At 52.2% G+C, this 23,384-nt stretch overlaps 2 protein-coding genes across 4 annotated transcripts; one reads left to right on the forward strand and one right to left on the reverse strand.

Moving 5' to 3' along the window:
- Positions 1-1,426: 1,426 nt before the first annotated feature.
- LOC120668709 (cytochrome P450 734A4-like) lies at positions 1,427-4,430 on the forward strand. The gene is made up of 5 exons (XM_039948463.1): positions 1,427-2,164; positions 2,257-2,480; positions 2,610-2,857; positions 2,948-3,341; positions 3,482-4,430. The coding sequence occupies exons 1-5, from the start codon at positions 1,840-1,842 to the stop codon at positions 3,968-3,970; spliced, it is 1,680 nt and encodes a 559-aa protein (XP_039804397.1). The 5' UTR covers positions 1,427-1,839; the 3' UTR covers positions 3,971-4,430.
- Positions 4,431-20,426: 15,996 nt separating this feature from the next.
- LOC120671087 (BURP domain-containing protein 12-like) lies at positions 20,427-23,194 on the reverse strand. Of its 3 annotated transcripts, none has more exons than XM_039951325.1 (3): positions 21,199-23,194; positions 21,000-21,037; positions 20,427-20,887 (listed from the first exon to the last, which is right to left on the reverse strand). In XM_039951325.1, the coding sequence occupies exon 1, from the start codon at positions 23,114-23,116 to the stop codon at positions 21,212-21,214; it is 1,905 nt and encodes a 634-aa protein (XP_039807259.1). In that variant the 5' UTR covers positions 23,117-23,194; the 3' UTR covers positions 20,427-20,887; positions 21,000-21,037; positions 21,199-21,211. The 3 variants fall into 3 exon arrangements, with proteins under 3 accessions (XP_039807259.1, XP_039807257.1, XP_039807258.1); XM_039951323.1 differs by having other exon boundaries at positions 21,175-23,193; XM_039951324.1 differs by having other exon boundaries at positions 21,170-23,193.
- Positions 23,195-23,384: the final 190 nt, after the last annotated feature.

Genomic DNA, 23,384 nt, shown 5'->3' on the forward strand with positions numbered 1-23,384 from the left:
GATGCCGGCGGTTGGGCGGGCGCGGCGCCAACGCGGACTCCATGTGGCGCGCGCGCGGCAGCGGCAGCGGCGCCGGCCGCGGTCGCCATCTGCCGCCGCGCGCAACCACCCGGCCGGGCCGGAAAAACCTACCACTGGGTCTCCCTGTCGTCGTACTTGTTTTCCCTTAGATCTTGTACTTGGACCTGGACATGCCACCTCCGGTTGAGTAAGGCTGTCGCCAAACAGATTTCTTCGCAGGATCAGGAAAACCAACTTGGATTATTGATATGTATGATTAGGCCAACGTAATCTCGATTATTCATACATGCATTTTTTTTTCGAACAATTCTTTCATAAACTTTTTTTCGAACAATTCATACATGCATATGGAGAAACACTAACACATACTTGTACATGTGAAGTTCAGGAACAGCTTTTTTATAATAAAAAAACAGAGAGAGAAAAGAAAACACCTTGTATGTATCTGACGGTTGAGGAGATTTTTTTTAATACTGCAACTACTTATTACAGATGATGCCAATTTTATATTGGGAGAATTTCCTCGGGTTTGTGACCACAAGAAAGCAAAGGCCAACGTACGAGCTTAAGCGTGACTTGGACGACAGAACGAGGTGGAGATGTGGGCTCTTGTAGGGGATTGCTTCTTGGCACTTCTGACTTTTGACAAAGATCTGTTCGTCCTTTACCCAAAATAAAGTTGGTAATTGACATGCATATTCTACGAGTACCTGGCTAGACAAAGAACCGCGAATATAACGATATCTCTGGCCTTTGTCTTCAAGTTTACCGCTTTTTCCCCCGTAGTGGAACACTTGTACCGCAGCAAAAAGGGCGTACTAAAGGCATCACAAGTTTCTAAGACAAGGACTTTCAGTGGTATTTTATTACTATACAGGGGGATAAAAGCTAGGGCTTTCAGAGACTTTTCCCCTTTTTTATCTTGTGATAGGAACTACTAGTACTAGGACATTCATCAGTCGCTTGGGCAACTGTTCTAGCACTGAAACACTAATCAAGAACTCTTATTTACATGTTTGATTACTTTATATTCCGGTTTGCTTTCAAAGTAAAATGAAGTTCTTTATATTTCATCAAAATCATGCAGAAATTAGAGGCTACTTGTTACAGACATGCTCGACCTATTTCTTTGTCAGATGTCGACCAACTGATGGACATGGTTGAGACGCGAACGCCTGGAGATTCTGAAACCAGTTGCTCATCAGTGTCCAAGTACAACTAACCGCTCGCCCTCCTGATTTCAACGAGATAAACGGTCATCAGGTCCGGGCGTTCCCAACCAACACGCTAATCCAAACCCCCTTTCATCATTAGCAGGTGATGACAATCATCAGGCGCTCTGACAAAACCACACCAAGGATTGGTAGGTGGTCAGAAGAGGAAGACAACTTGTCCATGGCAGGTCATCACCATCTACCTCCTCTCACACACGCATCTCTCTCTTTAGAGCTTCCTCGTCGTCTCGACTGAGCTGAGCAGAGCAGGAGCAGATGCCATGTCAGCAGGCTGACATGGTCAGTGCATGCAGAGGAAGGTGCCGAGCAGGCGCAAGCAAAAGCAAGCCCACATCGTTGACTCCTCCCGTGTGTGGGGGCGGCGGGGCCGCCAGCAGCTCTGCTATATAACGGCCTCCGGCTTCCCGCCCTCCTGCTTGACTGCTCATCGTCATCGCCTCCAAACAAACACAGGCAGCCTTGCTGCAGTGGTCGGGACACGCACCCGCGAAAGCAGGCGCCGTGTTCCCTTCCTTCCCTCCCGTCGGCAAGCACCCTCGATCGACCTCTCTGTTCCCGGAAGCAGGGGAGGCGCGCGCGATCGATGGCGGCGGCGGCGTACTCGCCGGGGTGGTGGTGGACGTGGAGGGCGGTGGCGGGCGTCGCCGCGGCGGGGGCGTGCCTGCTCCTCCTCCTCCTGCACGTGGCGGCGCGGGTGGCGGACGCGCTCTGGTGGCGCCCGCGGAGGCTGGAGGCGCACTTCGCGCGCCAGGGCGTGCGGGGCCCGCCGTACCGGCTCCTCGTCGGCTGCGTCACGGAGATGGTCGCGCTCATGGCCGAGGCCGCCGCCAAGCCCATGTCGCCGCCGGACTCGCACGACGCGCTCCCCCGGGTGCTCGCCTTCTACCACTACTGGAGGAAGATCTACGGTAACGCGCGCCTTTGCCATGCCCGGCTGTCGTTGATTCGCTTGTCCAGCTCCGGGGTGGTGATCGATTGATTAATGGCGGCGGCGGTGCAGGGCCGATGTTCTTGATATGGTTCGGGCCGACGCCGCGGCTGACGGTGGCGGACCCGGAGCTGGTGCGCGAGATACTCCTGACGCGCGCGGACGCGTTCGACCGGTACGAGGCGCACCCCGTGGTCCGGCAGCTCGAGGGCAACGGCCTCGTCAGCCTCCACGGCGACAAGTGGGCGCTCCACCGCCGCGTCCTCACCCCGGCCTTCTTCCCCGACAACCTCAACGTACGCGCACGCCGCGCTGTCTCCTCCTCCTCCGGTTGCTTTTAATCCGATTGCTGTCGGCAATCAATGGTTCGCGCCTCGCGCGCGACACTGACACGTGCCGTGTCCTTTCCTTCCCTCCGTGCGCAGCGGCTGGCGCCGCACGTCGGCAGGTCGGTGGCGGCGCTGGCGGAGCGGTGGCGGGCGATGGCCTCCGCCGCCGGCGGCGAGGTGGAGGTGGACGTGGCCGAGTGGTTCCAGGCGGTGACCGAGGAGGCCATCACGCGCGCCACGTTCGGGCGCAGCTACGACTCCGGCCGCGCCGTGTTCCGCATGCAGGCGCGCCTCATGGCCTTCGCCTCCGAGGCCTTCCGCAAGGTCCTCGTCCCCGGCTACCGGTACGTCGGCGTCGCCAGCAACCGGAACCGTGAGGTCACCCGCAGGCTGTCTCTCAATCTCTTTGCTCCGGGACTCGAATCGATTCGCAGGTTCCTGCCGACCAAGAAGAACCGGCTGTCGTGGAGCCTGGACAGGGAGATCCGGCGGGGGCTCGTCGCCCTCATCGGCCGCCGCAGCGACGAGGCCGAGGAGGACGAAGACGCGGGCCTCAACGACAAGGAGAGCGACGGCTTCCGGGACCTGCTGGGGCTCATGATCAATGCCGGCGGCAAGAAGGCGCCGGCGATACCCGTGGCGGACATGCTGGAGGAGTGCAAGACCTTCTTCTTCGCCGGCAAGCAGACGACCACCAACCTTCTCACCTGGGCGACCGTGCTCCTCGCCATGCACCCGGACTGGCAGGAGCGCGCCCGCCGGGAGGTCCTCGCCGTGTGCGGCGCCGACGAGCTCCCGTCCAAGGACCAGCTCCCCAAGCTCAAGACGGTACACCCCTTGCACACTGCTTTTCCCCAAATTAAACCACCAACAAACCGGACACATCTGCAGTCCCTTTCATTCCCCAAGGGCATTTCGGTAACTCCGCTACGACAAAAAGTCTCACTTTGTTGTGTTGCTCCCTGCAGCTGGGCATGATCCTGAACGAGACGCTCCGCCTGTACCCGCCAGCGCTGGCCACCATCCGCCGCGCGAAGCGCGACGTCGTCCTCGGCGGCGGCCTGTCCGTCCCGCGGGGCACCGAGCTGCTCATCCCGATCATGGCGATGCACCACGACGCCGCGCTCTGGGGCCCCGGCGCCGCGCGGTTCGACCCGGGCCGCTTCGCCGCCGGCGCGGCGAGGGCGGCGGCGCACCCGCTGGCGTTCGTCCCCTTCGGGCTGGGCCCCCGGATGTGCATCGGGCAGAACCTGGCGCTCCTCGAGGCGAAGCTCACGCTGGCGGTCCTGCTCCAGCGCTTCGAGCTCGCGCGGTCGCCCAACTACGTGCACGCGCCGACGGTGCTGATGCTCCTCTACCCGCAGCACGGCGCGCCGGTGATCTTCCGGCCGGTGGTCACGCCGTCCCCGCCGTCGGACCAACCGGCCGGCGACGGGGATGGCAGGACAGGAAGATGACCCCCGTGCTGCCCCGATGTGCATACGTCATACGAGTAGTAGAAGCGACTAGTGAATAGTGATAGAGCAACAGAAGAGCCAAGGAAATTAAACCGCTAACAAAAGCTTGTCCTGTCGTGTCGTGGCATGGCCGGTGGCCGGCGGCCGGACCTCGCTGCCTGCCGCTGGTGTCGGCCGGGCTGGTTGCCGGAAATGCCCCCCGTTGGTAGACCAGACCAGGCTCCGGAGCAGGAAGGGTGGGAGCAACTTTTGGACCTGACGACGATGGCGTGGACGAACACCAGCAAACCTACCCCACATATGCTGTCGGGTCGGTTCCATTTGTTGGCTTCTCCTTCCCCGGATTCTTTTCTTTCTCATGTGTGTGTATAGTATGCAGCAGCTATGCAGATGTGTGTGTGTGTCTGTACAGGTTTATTTGTTCGTTTATTTATATATATTTACAAAAGTTTTTGCAGTGTATCGTAGATGGATTGATTGGAAGGAGAAAGTCCAGCGAAAAAGGGAATGGGGACGGGATCGATCGACTTTTTTGGTCGCGTTGCGTTGCACGCGGTATTCCGTTCCGGCCAGGCCTGTGTCTCGTCTACTTTTTCGAGTGTGGTTGGTCGGCGGCGTTCAGGTCGGTGCGTGTTGTCGGGTGTGGGCTCCCGTAAGGGTAAGAATGGAAACATGTCGAATATGTATGGAAACAAATTCGAATGTCCAGATATTTATTTTTATATTTTCTTACAATTTCTATCCCTACGTGAGGGTGAGCCGTGACAATTCGATGGAGAATCCGCAGCACCCGGGGCCCTTTGTCCAGCCTCGGCCTCAGCTGCTGGCCTGCCGTGCTGTGCAGACACGTTGGATTCTAACTGAACTCAACTGTAGCCGGCCGGCGTATCCGTACGCCACAGTTCCGTCGTGTTGGGTCTCTTGTCGCCGGCATCGTCTCTGTGTCTCTGACGCTGACACGCGCTCTCACTGCTCACGTCAGCTTGTGGCCGCCCCTCTCCGCGGGCTGCCTGCTTGCCACTGTAGACATGTTTAGCCCGGTAGTCTCGCTAGTGAGCCCTCACCCTGACCGTCTATTGATCTGGGTGGAGGCTTGGCCTACGACGAGGACGAAAGGAGGGCTTGCAAGAAACATGAACCATATAACACGTCAGGATTTTTTTTAAAAAAAAACCACCAGGTGGATGAAAATTCGATCACTCGTTGGCCGAACAAATACTACATATAGGTAGGATTAGCCAAATCTGAAATCTTTTTGTAACAAAAGTCACCGAGAACCAAACTATTGTATGCACGGGTGATCCGCTAGGATCAAACATAGTTTCAAAAAATGTTTACGGCACAATATATATTGGGTCATCAGCATACATCTAGGCCTGCTAATGAGTTGGGTTGAAATGGATTTTATGGGGTGGGTTTTGAAATGGAGTGTGTTTGGATGATTTAAAATGGGTTGTATTAGTTAATGGGGTGGGTCGGGGCGGGTTCTATATAAATACGGGTTGAAGCGGGTTGGGGTGGGTCGAAATGGATACTTTTTACAAAATAGTATAACTATATATAAATGTGGGTCCCACGTGAGAGCTGGACTATGAAATTAAAACCACGTGTTTATATCAGAAAATTTTATCGAAATTGACTGAATTTTGTTGGAGATGACTCAGTACGACTGGCAGCTATTTTGTGCAAAGCAGTGTGGCTAGAACTACCTGTGGGGCCCACATGAAGAGCCGGACCCTAGAATTAAAACCTCGCGTTCACACTATAAAATTTTATCGAAATTGACTGAAATTTGTTGGAGATGACTCAGTACGACTGGCAGCTACTCTGTGTAAAGCAGCGTGGCTAGAACTACACGTGGGCTCCACATCAAGAGCCGGACCCTAGAATTAAAATCTCGCGTTCACACTATAAAATTTTATCGAAATTGACTGAAATTTGTTGGAGATGACTCAGTACGACTGGCAGCTACTCTGTGCAAAGTAGCGTGGCTAGAACTACACGTGGGCTCCACATCAAGACTCGGACTCTGGAATTAAAATCTCGCGTTCACACTATAAAATTTTATCGAAATTGACTGAAATTTTTAGAGATGAGTCAATATGACTGACACATACTCTGTGCAAAGTAGTGTGGCTGGACATATATGTGATCCCCACATTAAGTGTAGAACCACTAAATTCCTCTGCATAGTAGAATCCATGGGTTTTTATGGGTTACCCGCTTATAATGGGGCGGGTTGGTTAGAGTTGAGAAATTAACTAATTGGGTTGGGTAGGGTTGGATATCTAAATATGTTAATTTTGGGTGGGGTTGGGTATGGTGCGGGTTCCAACCCATTAGCAGGGCTACATACATCTCTGCCATCTAGCAACCTCACATTAACATAAATCTAGCATTGACGTGCGAGTCTAGCTGTGCGAGATGGTTAGCTGCGGTAGTGTTTGGACGGTGAGTCGATATGGGTTCCACTCCCTTCAACCCGTGTTTGGTTGTAATTCAAGGTAGGTTCGGATGGACACATAAGAGAATATTCCTTATAGATATGGGTTCACCTGGTCCCCCAAAAATGAAGAAATTAGTACGGCCCACTTTTCCAACCCATTTAAACGGCGTCTCCAATCTGTCTCCTCCAAGCAGCTCTCCGGCATGCCATGCGGCGGGGAAGCGAGCTCCGGCTCCGGAAAGCGAAGAACGAGCAGCACAGGGGGAGGAGTGGCTTGGGGGGCGCTGAGGTCGGGACACGGCGGTGGAGGAGTAGGCAGAGGCGAGGCCAGGGGCGGCGCAGCGAGGTCGGGGCAGGGCAGCTTACCCGTGCCCCGTGCCCCGTGCCCAGCTCTGACTGAGGGGCAGAGCAGGGCAGCTCGCCTACGCCTAGCTCCGGCAGAGTAGCATAGCACAGCGGGGTGAGCTCTGGACGACACGGCTAGCCTGCGCGGAGGAGAGCCGTGTGGCGGGTGAGCTCGGCCCGCTGCGGCCGACCCGGGCAGTGTAGTAGAGCGTGCCCGAGCTCCATTAGGAGGAGGAGATGTGCGAGCTTGGCTCACGGCGGCGTGCCTCTAGTGGAGGACCTGCGGAGAACGGCATGACGCGACCTGTAGCGGCACGACGAGAAAGTGGGCGAGGTCGAAGCAGGCCACCGTGAGCGGATGGTGTGGGCAAGCGGAAGATAGAAGAGGAAGATCGAGGAGGTAGAAGCTGAAGAGAATGATAAGTGGGTACAACATGATGGTCCTAACAGTGGTTTTGTTTGGATACTCCCTTGAAGATACTGAAATGGACTTTGATCGTCTATTAGGGGTGTCAAACAAAGGCAGTTTACAAAACCAACTCCAGAGCCCCTGCGCTAGGAACCTTGAAGAATCTAATGAGATCTTTGACCGTGTGATTAGAGGATAGTTATTGTAGCATCAATATAGCCAATCATAGATTAATTACTATCATTAGATTCGTCGTGAAAAGTTACATTCATTCTTAAAAAAATTGCAAATAGACTTTATTTAGTACTTCATGCGGGCAAGATTCTTTTCTCAGGAAACGTATTCTATGATTTCTAGAAAGAACCAAACACGGCCTGTGTTAAAAAACAGCCACCTCATCCCACATCTATTATTGTAACCAAATACAAAAACAGAGTGCAACCTATTCCAGCTAGCAGACAAGAGATTTGTTCAAACAATACTTAAAAATAGATCCAATCTATCTCCAAACCAAAAACATATACTAAGAGATTCATCTCATTCTCCTTTATTGAACTCTCCTTTTTTTTTAGACTATTGAACACTCCTTCTGCCTTTTCTCTTCCCTTCCTCTCTTTCTCTTCACGGTGCTCCTGTGCACCCCTCCACACATACACACCACCCATCACCCACCCAACACACAGACCATGTGCAACTGTGACAAGCAAATACTACCTCCACCTCAAAAATATAGCAATTTTTAGACTTGACCAAAGTTATCTTTAAATAATAATATTTTTAAAAATAATTACTTTAAAATAGAAAATTATATGTTTTAATAGTTCATCATTATGAATAAATTGATATAACTTTTATGTTTTTAATTTTTATAGTCTTTTTACCATCTACGGTTAAAAAGATTTTACTTGAAGAAAATTTAAAAGTATCTATATTCTCAGATGGAGGTAGTAGCACGTAAAGCTAAATTGATGTCCAGCATCCGATATGATGGGAGACTACCGATCCAAACTGGCCGCGGTTGCAGGAGAGACGCGGGGGCGCCAGCCAGGTCGGGTCTGGATGCAATCCCCCCGGATCGGGCAGCCTGCTGACACCGCTGCCATGACCGGTAAAATCCGCAGGCCGGCGGCCGCGCGGTCACGGACCGTACCCGGTGGCCCGTCCCAGCCCGTGCTCGTCCGCGTCCAGTAACCAGCCAGCCGGCCCCAGCCGCGCGCGGCAGCCTTTGCTCGGTGGCGGGACGGGACGCGACGGCGCGCGCGCTAGCGGCCAGCCACAGACAAGCCAGGAGGGCGGGCTGGCGCGCGACGTCGCGACATGTGGGTGGCAAGCAGGCGGTGACCGTCCGCGCGGGGCGCTTGCGACCACAGAATCCGGCGGGGCCGGCGCTCCGGTCGGGTGTGTGGCGGCGCCCGGCCGCCTGCCTGTGCCTGCCGCGGTGGGGTCGGCTCGCTCGACACGCGCCGGGTTCCACTCCGTCCCTCGCGTGCCCGGCCGGGGGAAGCCCGGGGTCGGGGGGCGGGGCGGGGTCGCCGCGGGCATGTGTTCCGCATGCGCATGCGCGCGTCGTGACCCACCCACACCCTGACCCGGCGACCCGCGGTGGCAGCGGGTGCTGGCCTACCGGCCTGGGCTCCCCAGTGGCCCGCCGCGTACTTGTCGCGGGCTCGCGGCCGCCGCTGGGCGCTGGCGGCTAGCGTCCGGCCCCGATCCCGGACGCCCGCGTGGGGGCCGGGTCGATCGGCGGCATGAGAGGACGACGGCCAGCGCCATCGCGAATCGTAAAGGCGACGGGTGGCGCCGCCCGGTGTTTCCTCTCCTCCGGCGTGACCCGAGACAACGAATGCGCAACTGAATGAAGCCAGGGTCGCGGTCGCTCGCCGGCCTGGTCGCCGCCGTGACCGGTTGCTCGCCGGGCTTTCCGAGGCTGTTGCATCTGATGACCGACCGGGCATGCGGCGCGCCAACGTTAGGCGAAGAAAATTGGGAAACACGAAATCTATCGATCGATGGAGAAGAAGAACGACAGGTTGCGGTTTCTGCATCCGCACAAGTCAATGCAGGGAAGAAATTTTCGGCGTGTGTCTTCCGACAAGGGCACCTCGATCACGTGCTGCGACTGGGATACGAGTACGCTGATTCATGAAGATAACAGCAATGTGCAAGAACAATGACAGAGAAGAAAGAAAGATGTTCTCATAAGGAGCGTCATCACCGTTGTTGCCGAGTCTATACTAGTCACTTGCTAGTTGTTACTGCGAAGAATGTTTACCAGAGATCGTGTAAAAACCAGGCTGCCAGGGCCCTGCTGGCTCTTGGATGGAACAGCAAGCTCAGATCAACTAAAACGTGGTAGGACTTCTAGGCTGCTACGAGACGGACGGTCCCAAAGACATCAGAGCGCCTGCCGTCACCAGCATGCATGCCGGGCGCCCGGCGGGCGGCCGCCGCCACCAAGCCTGCCCGGCCGGCCATGGCCGGAGAGTAGAAGCTAGCAGCAGCAGCGCCGCACGGAAAAGGCGCGCGTCCTCGCGCTCGTCGCCAGATCGCTGGTCCATCTTTCCGGGCATCAATGATTGAGTGGCCGCCGGCCGGGCAGGCAGGCATCAGGCTAGAGAGCGCCCACCGCGGCATGCAGTGCCAGGAAGAGTACTGCAGCCAGCGCCGCGCCACTGCCCACTCTGGCACTACTGCAAAGACGACGACGACCACTCTGGGATCGATAACGATCGACCAGCAGCTAGCGTTTCTTCAGCGTGCAAATCCTGTATATGATTGGCAACGCGTTGTTCATCATTCAGTTCAGTTGCAACATATGCAGATGCAGAGCGAGGGTGTCAGCCTCATCCATCTGGACGAAGCGATGCGAGGTTCATCTATCCAATCATTTTTACCACCGGTTTCAGCCTTTATTTGTTGGTAGGTCGCAGAGAAGTGCTACTGCTATCCATGTCCAAGATGGGCATGCAGAGCTTCCTCGGCATGTGTACTTCAATGGCTATGGTCCCCTAGCTAGCTAGACTGCTAGAGGGCTTTGGGGATCGGAGGCATGTGCTACAGAAACAGTAGAAGCAGGACGAGTCCTTTGCTGCTTCAGTTCCTGGGCGTAGCACTTGCCGCACTACTAGGCGTAGTACTTCCTATCCATAAACTAGCCAGAGAGCAAGACTGACGTAGAGCGTTCAGCGAATAATCTTAGGTGCGTGAGGTTTGAATTTGAATTTGTCTTCCTTTTGTGTAGTGGTGACTGGTGATCTGAAAGAGGCTTTCGTTTCAGTTCCTAGGATGGTAGCCACCACATTCCTCGTTTGCGAAGGACGAACAGACTTATGGCTCAAACATGGGGTGCTTACCTTTCTAGGGACATGGATGGCGTGAGCAGCGTAGAAGCAGCAGATTAGCTAGCTGAAGTTGGCCAGACTTTTTTTTTTGTTTTCAAAAAAAAGTTGGGCAAACTTTTTTTGTTTTCTAATAAAAAAAGTTGGCCAGATTTTTGCTTTCAGCAAAAGGCCTGGGCGACTGAAGTTGATCGGACTTAGAGCAAGGCTAATGATTTAGCCTGCTGCTGGCTGCAACAATTTTTGCAGCTCATATCTCAACCCCCTTTATAGTGATTTAGCTCTTTATCATTAATACATGGTCCACTTGTCTATCTCACCAAATTTCTTAGTTTTTGTGTCGAAACTGGCTGTAAGCCAGCCCACTTCTCCTCTATCTTCTTTTTTCTCTCCTCCACCTCAGCATTCAGTTTGTTTATAGCCACTAACTTCTCCTCTCTCTTCTCTTTTCTCTCCTCCACCTCAGCATTCAGTTTGTTTATAGCCCACTATAATACTTACTCTTACTAGCTGGTGGAGAGATATGGGTTTCTAGCTAGGACTGAAATTAGCCCTGCAATCAAGGAAGACGTGCATTGTCAAGTAGGAAGCTAGAGAGTGAGAGACCCCTTTTAAATTTGGTGGCCCTCACAAGCAGCAGCTTTTACGTCATCTTTAGTGCTCTCTCCTTTCCATTCTGATGATGTCTGAAGCAAGGCCTGCAAATCACACCACCCTAGCTAGAAGTGTGCCGAGGAAACATCACGTGGTCCTTTGAGAGTTCAACAACTGTAAGATGGGATGTGATTGATGCTACCGTCGCATGATTTCATTATTCTAGGTCGCCTGTCACAGTTCCAAATGTGAAGTTTTAGGTTTGCAATGAAACATGGCGCATATGCAAAGCTGAACAGCATGATATATATAGAGAGCAGTATCTGCCTGACTCTCATGAACCAACTCCTGCATGATCACTCTGAAAACAAGAATCCCCTCTATCTAGAAACTGTGCAATGATTCGATCGCACACCGCCATGGATTGAATTACGCTATATATGAATGCTACGGATGAAGATGAGAACAAACTTGTACCAAACAACTGCTCTTACTTCTCAAGCCGCAGACGCCCCATTCCCTTCTGCCTGCCTCTGGGTCATCTGGCAGCCCCACAATACTGTCGTGAAATGAAACTTGCAAGACGTGGCATATCATCGATCATGTGCAGTTAAGGGGTTGGTACTTGGTACGGTTGTCCTGCGCATCGGTTCTGAATTCTGAATCCCAGTACGGACATGCAATCATCTGTGATCCAGTGAAAGAAACTCATGGAGTCATGGTGCAGTGGAATCACGAGGATGAACTAAGAGCAAGTATTATGAGGCTGATTCAGCTGGCGAAATACGACATGGCGGAGAGAGAAGGTAGGAGAGAGAAGAAAGCATGCGACTCCCTTCACGCCGGCTCAAAGCGGGCGATTGCACAGTTGGGCAGTTTTTGAGCCTGCCATCACTATTCCTTCGTCGCCACGTTGCTGCTGAACCTGCAGAGCATTTAATTTTGTGTGGGGTCCGCCACCACCGCTTCGTGACATGGCATCTCTCCCAGCCGGCACTCGGCGTAACATAAGCCATGCTCTAAGCAGATGCGTTGGGAAGGAACAATGATGAAATACATGTTGCCGGGAGAGGCATGCTTCTTGAGCACTAAGAAAAATGCCGCACCAAAATAAGGACAACTTGGTACTAATGTACTAACTGACTACTCCCTACGACCCCCTACCAAACAGTCCAGAAACAAAAACTGACAAGATTAAGGGGTTACTGGCCCGTGATCCAAAGGACAACTATTTATCTTGCGTGTTCTTACTTTAAGCTATCATCAGCACATGACAGCGAACAAAATTAGCTGTAGCCTTGTAGGCATGACAAGTCCTGAAATAGTGACACTAACTACTCGAACACAGTGGCACACTAACTACTACCAAAGTAAGGGCTGGATGGAGCTGGCCGGCATCTATGGGTTAACCGACAGAATGGTGGTTGACCATGGTTTTAACTTATTGGCTAAACTGCAGTATCAAGATCACCATGCGTGCCGGCCAGTGCTTGCTGTGTACTTCATAAATCCAGTAATAGGGCACATGAACAATTTGCTAGTTGGTACAACACAACTTGATTTTTTTTTGAAAGGACAATACAACTTTATTGATAACATGACTCGTGGTTCATCAGTAGTTTTGTTTACTGGTATTGATTCCATAGCCGCCTATGGTGGGCTAGCTGAGCGATTATGTGACGGAACCGCCAAATTAAAACTCTAAATTAAACGTAATGGCCGTCATTTGAACACATCGGGCGCATTAGCTTAATGGTTTAATTTGACAGCCCTTTCTCAGCCCACGTCCCGATCGAAACATCACCGATAGTCTCACGCGAAGGTGAGCGCAGATAGTACAAGCACGACACATATTTGAAAATACAACAATATACACGAGATTCTGCCATAAGTTTTTCAAACCAAGTTTAAATACCTGCATAATCTACAAACTTTACATCACCGAATCTAGAGTTCGAACAGATGTAAAAGGCCTACATCTGCCACAAGTGTACAACGAGAAATCCCCTAACTAGGCGTCGGGCTCCACAACCTCCCATCCCACTGCGTCCCGACGGATGAACTTAACGCAGCAGGGACAGAAGTCAACGTCCGGGTGTCCTGAAATAATTGTGGCAACAAACCCTGAGTATACTAATACTCAGCAAGGCTTACCCGACCAGGGGTATACATAGCCCCTATCTAGACATGCACGGCTTTCTGGCCAGCGGGTTGTTTTGCAGAAAAGCATCTATAGTTGAATCCTTACTTTCAATGTTTTAGCCACATGTTCTATATAGAAAGACTCTCATCTAATGTTGGCATATCTACAACAATCATGTTGGAGCATTACAATAATGATTCAAAATAGTTCCATCATTTATCACTAACATTTCTAATTCATTTCGACGAGGCGACAAAGAGACCGAGGCCATCATATCCGCGAGACACGGTGAATCGATTCGATTTAACCTTGCAAGGTAGACCTAACCAACACGGCACGCTTAGGCCCCGTCGGACCACACGCACGTTCCCCTCCCCGCCACGAACTATAGGACCGCCCCACCAGCGTATAGTCAGCCGAGCCCTACGAGAGACCACCAAAAGTAAATACATGCAAGCCAATTCTCCGCGGCCACTCGACTAACCTAAGGGGTGGGAAGGAGTCCTGTACTTTTGAAGCAGGGCAGTACTAGACTTACTGGTTTCGACTACCTCCTACTCCCGGTATGCGGTTAGTACAGTTCCATCCCCGATCAGCACTGTCAACAACGGACGGTCCTTAATCGACACAGACGGGGCTAAGACACTCAGGAACCCTGTCTTGCTGCCATACCTATACATTATCATCATTTCCCCGTCCGGTCTCACATTATCCATTTATCTCAAATCATACTCAAATATTCATGTACTGAAATAGCCATATATCATATATCTCGCGAGTAACCGGAAATTACTCGACTTCTAATCATCTTATATCTCGCGAGTGGCAGGAGAGCACTCGTCTTCTACCGGAAACCATTAAGCATAGCACTTCTATCGTCCTATACATACTAGTATAACTCAAGGAGACATAGGGATCATGCAACTAGGGTTTCAAACAATTTCCTAAACCTAATGCACAAATAATAGAGACATATAAATGTGTCATAATTTGAAATAATCGGATGTGCACCGGGGCTTGCCTTCGGGCTGTTGCTCAGAGCTAGGGTCAGGCGGGCCTTGGGCCGGGTTCTCATGCCTCTCCTCCTGGGCTTGCTCTGGTTGCTCCTGCGGTGCCGCAATCACCTCAAACACGACGTCCTCAACGGCGGATGCTACACGAATGCATATGAAATAATTGAGTGCAGCTCAATGATACAACTACCATACTTCAAACTGAAATGCCCTGCGGACTGTCCGCACCCAAGTGGCGGACCGTCCGCGGTTCAACTCTGCAGACCCACCAGAACCAACTACCTCTCTGGACAATTTCAAATCTATACGGCGGACTGTCCGCTCCAAAATAGCGGACTGTCCGCAGTTTAACCTCGTAAAACCACCAGAGGCAACGATGCCTCTGGACAAATTTTTAATTTTTACGGCGGACTGTCCGGCCCTCCTTGGCGGACCGTCCGCAGTTCACTCTGCCAATTCCACCAGAGACGATAACGTCTCCGGACAAAATTCTAGACTCTACGGCGGACTGTCCGCTCTCCATTAGCGGACCGTCCGCAGTTCAACCCTGTGAAACCCACCAGAGACAACATCGTCTCTGGACAAATTTCGAACTCAACGGCGGACTGTCCGCTCTCCAATAGCGGACCGTCCGCAGTTCAATTCTATGAAAACACCAGAGACAACATCATCTCTGGACAACTTCTAACTTGACCTGCGGACTGTCCGGCCCTCCTAGGCGGACCGTCCGCGATTCCTATCTTTTGACACAACGCGCTGCCACCAGTGAGGCCGGCGTGGCGCCGCGGCGCGCCGTTCCCGCCGACGGTGGTCCGACCGACGGCGAGGCTAGCACTACACCATCTACTGGACGAGGCACACATAGGCATGGGTGATGCACGCGAAGAACTCAAGCCTAACCTAGTCGGCGACGTGCGGCCCGTGGCGGTCAAAACGACATCGTCGTGAACGTGTGTGGAAACAACAAGAACGTGGAGGAACGAGGGGAGCATGAGCATTAGCGACTCACTTACAATCGATTTGAGCCCTTGGGCGAATGAAACGGTGCTCGGACGATGGAGTTCCACGGTGAGGTCGAGTTTGGACAAAACTAAGACCGACGGCCGGGGAATCCGAGATTCCAGGCGAGGTGGGGGTTGTGGCTGTGGTTGGAGGGGTTGAGGAGGGAGCTAGGGAGGTGATCGAGCTTCCGGTGCGGTGGATTTGAAATCCATGGGGGAAATGCGCGGATTTGGCCGGTGAAGGGGAGGGCGCTCAAACGTCGCCCATGGCGTCGGGAGGGAGAGGGAGAGTGAACCGAGAGAGAGAGAGAGAGAGAGAGAGAGAGAGAGAGTGTGTGAGGGAGTGGGCGCGGGGTGGGTGGGGGCAGTGTGCGACTTCAATGCGGCATACGGGAATGGGCAGGGACGAGCTCGTCGGTCGGCACGTGGCGGCGACCGACGAACCTTGGTCTTGGAGTGGTTGAAGCAGGGCCGTCGCGGACCGTCCGCAGCCCCAAGCGGACTGTCCGCGAGGCTGGATGTTACAGATTACCTCTGGGCTGCCCTAGATTCTTGCTAATCTTTCACCAACTAACACATGCTGGCGCGTTGACAAGAAATTAATCTCACACGTGGACGATATTATTGTATACATACACTCTGAGCTAACACACAATGTGCTATGACCACGAGCCTAGGAGTCGGATGACGAATCATATAGTCAGTACGTGGTATCACAAGAACATTGTAGATGTATCAAACCTTTGCTTACCTGCTTGTAACTTGTCAATTTAGTTTTTTGAAACCCTCAGTAAATTTTTAGATAAAATCAGTAAATTTTCATAAAAATATTTTGATACGGCTTAGTAGCTGAGTACTGGGGTGTACTCACCTGACCTGCATCTCCGTCGTATATATATATCCAGTAGTTAGGTCATTGCCGACACATGAATGAACTGGCCTAAACTGAAACCGAGCTCCATTATTCCGTTGCCGGATGACCAATCTTCCGTTATCCGTCAGCATCAGAGCCCCAGCAGAACACACTGGAAATCCGCGGCTTCTGAAGAGATGTCACTCTCTACGCTGCTAGCGTGTGCGTCGCGCACCCATGTGACACAATCAACACTCGGAAAGCAATCAGCTGACCCGGTTCACAAAGGATCAGTCGGACAACGAGTGTCATGGCTTACGCGATCCGCAACTTTATTTTCCAATCAAGTGCCTAATCATGCCGGCAGCATCAGCCTCTCGAGCATCACATGCCGGCCGGGCACATGGCAAGACAGGGGCGGACGGGCGGGCTCGACCTTCAGAAACATGAGTTGCTCCAAACGGACAGGTGAAGTGGAGCTTGTCATGGATGCAGCTATCTATTCTAGGAGAGCGAAAGCTACACACACGGCAGGTCCACAGCTAGCAGCAGCAGCAGCAAGCACACCTCGTAAGTTTCTTTTCTTTGTTGCAAATGCAATGCATGCAACGTACTCTGCATGATCACCTGTCATGAGACTGAATGATGGATCTTTTTTTTTAACTTAATGACTGAATGATGGATCAAGGTGTTGCCAGCCGCCACATTCTTGCCTGCAGAGTACTGACACGGAGTGAGTGTACTCTGCATGTGCAGAGTACTAGCAGAAGGATATTGCGCAGAAGCCTTTACGGTGATGCTTCTGTTGGTCAGAAGGAGTTGCCCCGGAGCACGACGCATCAGCAGCTAGCTGAGCAGCCATCCCAGGCCCATGACGCGCTGCGGCGGCAGACGCGGCACGGGGTCAGAGAGCAGAGCGCTGAGGAGTTCGTTAGGGTGGTGGCGGCAGCGCTGCTGGTGCAGTGCTGGCTGTCTGCAGCAACGCACCGATCATTATGGCTGACGGCGACGTTGTTTGTCGTCGTCGGCGGCGGCAGCCGCGGCGGCGGCAGAGTGCAGATGGGCACCACCGGGACCGGCCGGATCGGAGAGCGGCAGCCTGGTCCCCGCCGCGCCGGCCGGTCGCGCCGCTGTCGCCTGATCCCCGCGCCGGCGCGGCCCCAGCTTCTCTGAACCTGCTGCAGTGCTGCCGGGCGACGAGATATGCTTGTCAGCTTGTGGAGGTGGCTTGGCTCATTGATCGATCTCACATGCAGGCTGCAGAGTGCAGAGGCAGCCTTCCCGGAACAGGCCGGGCGGGCTTCCTTCCACTTGGCTGGCACTGGCCTTGAAAGACGGGCACGTCGGGCGTGCCTTCCATGGAGTGGAAACTGAGGCGCCCGCCATATATGGCCATGCCCGATTCTTGGTGGTGGTGCTCTACTGCGATGCTATGAGTATCTATAGTTGGCCAAATGGCCCAAAGCCCGTGGGGGCCCGAGGCACGGCCCAATAAAGCCCGACCCAAGCACAGGCCAAGCACGATGAATTTAGGACCCGGGCCGGCACGGGCCCATAGGTGGGCTGTGCCTGGGCCTCAACCTCGACACGCTGGACGCGTCCACGGTGGGCCGGCACGGCCCAAGGCCCGCTCCTAGTGTCAGTTTGATATATATAGATGTCATGAAGTATTATATATGATGGATGGATTAGGTATGTACTGGTGACAATTTGTTATATATATATATATATATGTCAATTTGTTATATTTTGTTGATTTTCTACCAATGCTTTGTGAATCACGATAAAAAACTGTGTTGAATCAGTGTTTTAGTGCCCTGTGGTGCTTGGGCCTGATGGGCGGCACGGGCACGATGGGCGGCACGGCACGGCACGTCACGAAATCATTTCGGGCCGTGCCTGGGCCTCAGGATCGGCACGGTGGGCGGCATGGCACGAAAAGGCTTTCATGCCGTGCCCAAGCAGGCCGTGCCTAGGCGTGCCTGGGCCGGGTCGGGCCGTGCCGCCCATTTGGCCACCTATATGAGTATCATCCAAAGCATAAACTTGTTTTTTTTTTTTGCTTTTGTGAAAGAATCCAAAGCAGAAACATCAACAGGGAGAGCATCACTTGATAAAAAGGAAAGGAAAATGCTTCGTTGTTCGTTCCATGACTGATGATTCTATTAATGGACGGACGATGGTGCGGTGAAAATTTTCTTACTTGTTTGGATTGAACACAAAGATTTCAGAAAGGAATATTTTTTGCTCTAAAATCAAACAGCAACGACCAAGTTTGGTGCAAACTAAGTGTAGTTATGTTGGTTTGGTTTCTTTGTGAATTGTGATGGTGCAGCATTTATAGAGGTGAGTAACATCCGTGAATGTGAGCATCTGCATCTGTGTTTCGAAAAGAGTAAATTGCACCCACCATACAACAATTTGGTAGGTGGGTGTAAATTAGTCCAACAACTTGTAAAATACTCAATTTAGTGCAATTACTTGACGGTGGGTGCAGATCGGTCTAACAACTTGTAAAATATCTAATTTAATGCAATAACTTGGCAAATATGTGCATTTACAGTCCAAACATTACACGGCAATGTAACTAACGCAAAGTCTCAATAAAGAGTATATTCATGTTAGAACAAATTATTAAGTATTATTTGACCATTGATTTTTGTGTTGCGCCTGCGTGTCAATGTATTTGGCCAGGATAAAAACCCTCACTATTTAGAAATTAATATTATGTCTTTACATTAATTATTTTTGTATAGTGATTGAGTTTTAATTAAAACTATCTAATTTGATATTCAATATTGAAAAATTCACCCTCATTATTTCCGATATGTTTGATTATATGCACTGTTAAACTAAAAAAGCCAATACGTTGATACAAACTATCGATACCTTTTAGGAGCTTGGTGCACATATTTTTAAAGCCTCATATATTCGTTAGAAAGAAAAAATGAGCTAAATAAATAGAAACAAACATGAGCAGAAGCACACAAGAAATCTAAGGTTTCAGAGTCTCTCTTATCAACTTCAGTGTTTAAGTGATGATAATGGTGTAATTTTAAAATTTATTTGTATTTGAACTAATAAAAAATTGTACATAGTTGAAAAGCAACGACCGGATCACCATCAATAATTTCCATTTACAAAATTTAAGAATTATTGACGTTCATCTATTTTGCTTAATATGTTGATGTTGTAATGGTGGTTAAATAATATATTATTTTTAATAAAATCATAATTAATTTATTCTGAGAATAAAATTATTGGTGTCCATTATGACACAAAAATCTATGGTAAAATAATACGTTCCGACGTGAATATACTCTTTATTGTGACTTGACGTTAGCAAATATATTGTCGTGTAATGTTTGGACTGTGAATGCACCAATTTACCAAGTTATTACACTAAATTAAGAATTTTCGAAGTTGTTGGATCAATCTGCACCCAGCTATTAACTTATTGTGCTAAATTGAGCACTTTACAAGTTATTAGACCAATTTGTACCCACATGTCAAGTTGTTGTATAATGGGTGCAATTTACTCTTTCGAAAATACAACAACCGATTTTGGTACTTGGGCCTGATGAGTTAGATCTGGCCCAGCTAAATTCGGTCTACGAAGTTTGGATGTGCCCAGCTGGGTTATCCCATTAAGTCTACAAAGTTTTCAATGAGCCCTGGCTTTTTAAATCTGGCTCAAGCTAGGTTAGCCCATTGGGCCAACGAAATTTCGACGAGCCCAGGCCTGATCGGTAGGCCCTTTAGGCCTACGAAGTTATAGAAGTGCGTACATTGATACATGCACTGGGCTTGGACTTGGTCATTGGCACTGGGCTTGGACTTAGCGAAGTTATACCCATAAAAATTCCCTGAATCAGCGAAGGGAATACGAGCATCAGTTCGGCAGCCTGGAACCAATAGAAGTACAGCGAAGTGAACTGTGCTCCTGAGCGAACAAACAAATACAATCCCAGACGTGTGACTCCAAAGTGCTGATGAGCAAGGTTGAAATCAAGAAAAGAATGCAGTAGGTTGGAATGGTAACTAGGAGAAATGGAATTCATGAGGATGGAGACGGAAATTCATGTAGCATTCCTACATGGGTAATTCTGAATACTATAACCCAAGCTTAATACAACTACGTTTTAAACAATCTGTGAAGTAATAACTTGACATTAGAGGTGAAGTACAGAGCAGAGATCTGGTCATTCCAGCCAAGAGAGTTAAGCTACCATATCAAAGCATTAACCATTCCATCAAGATAACCCAAGCATTCAGAGGAGCAATCAGTGTTCAGTATCCAGGAGGAGTAGCTGCTGTCAAAAACTTTCCTTCTCAAATGCCAGAAGACAATGATCTAGATGTATCCATTTCCTCGGCAAATTAAAGCCAAAGGCATTCGAGTGGATTTAACCCGACTTGATACATCTAAGCAGACAATATTCACCAATCGCTCGAGAGTATAGTGTATAGACCACAACTTCTGTTCTACAATTAACTGCCCACGAGAATGGTGTGACAGAATTTGACTAAATAGTACAACATAAACTCGTTGCGAGCAAATAGTTACCACAAACAAATAATTCTGAAGCACTATAGAAAACAGGCTGCTGTTCAGTATTAGGATGAAGCTAAAAGATTCATGTAGGGCTGCTTTACGCCCAGCTTATTTTGTTTCATCAAACGTCAATGTCTCCATGAGTTCTTCATTGATACGTATGTCTACATGAAGCCCCCAGCTCTTTGCCCCCCGACGTGGATTTACAGTAAGTATTCCCCTGAGATCAGAAATATACAATAAGCTGACTACTTAATAGTAAAATTTCAGTGGGTATTTTACAGTAAGCGCTTTCTGGTTGGGTAAAAACAAATTACAGGAGTGGATGGTACCTTGAATTCTTGACAGCCAACTCATCCTTTGGGGAGACCTACAGGTTGTCAAATACTGTCATTCACAAGATGCATGCACATACAAAATCATAGTACATTTTAGAAGTTCACACCAAGTCTGGGAAGCTTACTAAAGAGCAAAGCATAAGAATAAGAAAAGAGAACTTCACCGAACTATAAGAAAGAAGTGGGTATTCACAGGTAGGAGGACGTCAATCCGCTACCGTCCACGTCATGTCGCCCTCGAAGATCCAGTGGCACACCTCGACCTCACCGGGCTTCCCGCCGAGCGCGACGAACGCGCCGTGCGTCGGGCTCCAGTCGGACGTGTCGAGGTGGCAGATGGCAACGCCGTGGTTGATCTTCTCGCGAGGGCCGTCGGCCGCGGTGATGTCGGCCTCGTACACCCGCACCTTGGGCACCGAGTGGCAGTAGTACACCAGGTACGGGAACAGGCTCTGGTGGCACGACACGGACCGGGTCACCCTGCCGCCGTCCACGCCCGTGACGGCGCCGAGCTGGATGTCCCCGCCGCCGCCGGCCGTGGAGGCCGTGCTGCGCACCACGACGTCGTTGCCCAGCATCTCCACGGCGAAGTCCACGACGTCCTCGGCCGAGGTCGCGCACCGCTTCGTCTCGCCCTTGCTGGGCGCGCGCTGGCACTCGGCCACCGTGGACGCCACGGCTTTCCCCATCGCCGTGTCGAGGGGCACCCCGAACACCTCCGAGACAGCATCGGACTCGAATGGTATCCTGGTGGCGATCTCCCTGGGCAGGAACGCGCGGGGCGGCATCTTGTCCCTGATGTCCGGCATTGGCATCCGGTTCCCGGCCACGAGCTCCCGCTCCCTGAAGAATTTCTCGGGCTCCGGCGACCACCTGAGGTGCTGGTGCTGCATCGACGTCGCTGCCTCCGCCGACACCGTCAGCGCCGCCGCCGCGGAGCTGGAGGTGTTGTGGTACTCCTTGAAGTCGACGCCGCTCTCGGCGTAGCCCTTGAAGGTGTTGTTCTCGCCAGCGTACTCCTTGAAGCCAATGTGATGGTTGGCGTTGGTGCCCTCGCCGTACCCCTTGAAGGTGGTGCTGCCCGGGTTGGCCGAGTTCCCGTAGCTCTGGAACTCGGCGGCGCCGCCGTTGGCGCCCTTGGCGTAGGAGGAGAACCTGTCGTCGCCGACATTGGCGTCGTCGCGGTACTTCTTGAAGGTATCGACGCCTGCATTGGCGCCGGCGCCGTAGCTCCGGAACGTGTTCTCGGGGACGTTCCCCTCGACGCCGTAGCTCGTGAAGGTGTCGGTGGCGCCGTTGGCGGACTCGCCGTAGTTGGCGAAGGCGGAGGCCAGGACGTTGGACTCGTTGCCGTAGGACGCGAATGTCTCCCGCACGCCGTTGCCGCCCTTGCCGTAGCCGGAGAAGCCGTTGCCCCCGTGGTTGGCCTCCTGGGAGTAGGACGCGAAGCCGCGGCGGCGGCCGTTGGCGGCGGCGTCGTAGTTGGTGAAGGTGGAGTCCGGGACGTTGGTCTCGGAGGCGTAGGCGGCGAAGGAGCCCGAGCCGCCCGTGGCGCCGCCGGCGTAGGAGGTGAAGTTGGCGGTGACGACGTTGCCGTCGGCCTCGTAGGACTCGAAGCGGTCGGTGCGGCCGGACGAGTCGCGCCCGTAGCGGCGGAAGGAATCGGCCGCGATGTTGAGGTCCGGGGAGTAGTTCCGGAACGCGTCGGCCCCCGCGTCGCCGCCGGTGCCGTAGTTGGAGAAGTTGGCGTTGCTGTAGCCCGTGAACGGGCCCGCGGCCGCGGCGAGCGACGCCGCGGCTGCGTCGGCCGGGCCGGCGCAGAGGAGGCCGGCCCTGGAGCAGAGCGCGGGGAGGCGGGCGCGGATGTCGGGCAGTGCGGAGGGGAAGGAGGCGGTGTCGGCGGCCGGGAGCGGGGAGAGCTTGGCGACGAAGAAGGCGGGGTGCGGGCGGTTGTTGGGCACCTTGCGGTTCCAGTAGCGGATGAAGGCCGCCTTCGCCGTGAACGGGTTCACCGCCGATGACGCGCCGGCAGCGGCGGCGGCGGCATTGTGCGGGAGGAGCAGCAGTAGGAGTAGGAGGACGGCGCGGGGAGGCGGAGGGGGAGAAGGCATTGCCGAGTTGGAGATTGTGGGGTGGGGAATTTGGGGATTGAGAGTAGAGTGAGCCAGAGTGCGGAGGGAAGGAGTGAGTTCCAGGGTGGCAAAAAGCAGATTTTCGAAAGAATTGGAAATTCTTTGACTCTCTTTCTCTCTAACCTTGTTTATTTTCGTTTAGGAAATTTGGTTTATTTTCTCTTTCCCTAAAACATTGTACTAAATTTGGTTTATTTTCTCTCTAAGAATTAAATCTGTACTAGAGAAAAAGAAAAGAAAACAGTGA

Source organism: Panicum virgatum, chromosome 4N (genome assembly GCF_016808335.1).
Source record: "Panicum virgatum strain AP13 chromosome 4N, P.virgatum_v5, whole genome shotgun sequence".
Lineage (NCBI taxonomy): Eukaryota > Viridiplantae > Streptophyta > Magnoliopsida > Poales > Poaceae > Panicum > Panicum virgatum.

Bases quoted from the DNA above. Each gene is read 5' to 3' on its own strand.
- LOC120668709 (XM_039948463.1), top strand. From the start codon at position 1,840: ATGGCGGCGGCGGCGTACTCGCCGGGGTGGTGGTGGACGTGGAGGGCG. The intron at 2,165-2,256 runs GTAACGCGCGCC...GCGGCGGTGCAG, and splicing joins CTACTGGAGGAAGATCTACG to GGCCGATGTTCTTGATATGG. The intron at 3,342-3,481 runs GTACACCCCTTG...TGCTCCCTGCAG, and splicing joins AGCTCCCCAAGCTCAAGACG to CTGGGCATGATCCTGAACGA.
- LOC120671087 (XM_039951325.1), bottom strand. From the start codon at position 23,116: ATGCCTTCTCCCCCTCCGCCTCCCCGCGCCGTCCTCCTACTCCTACTG.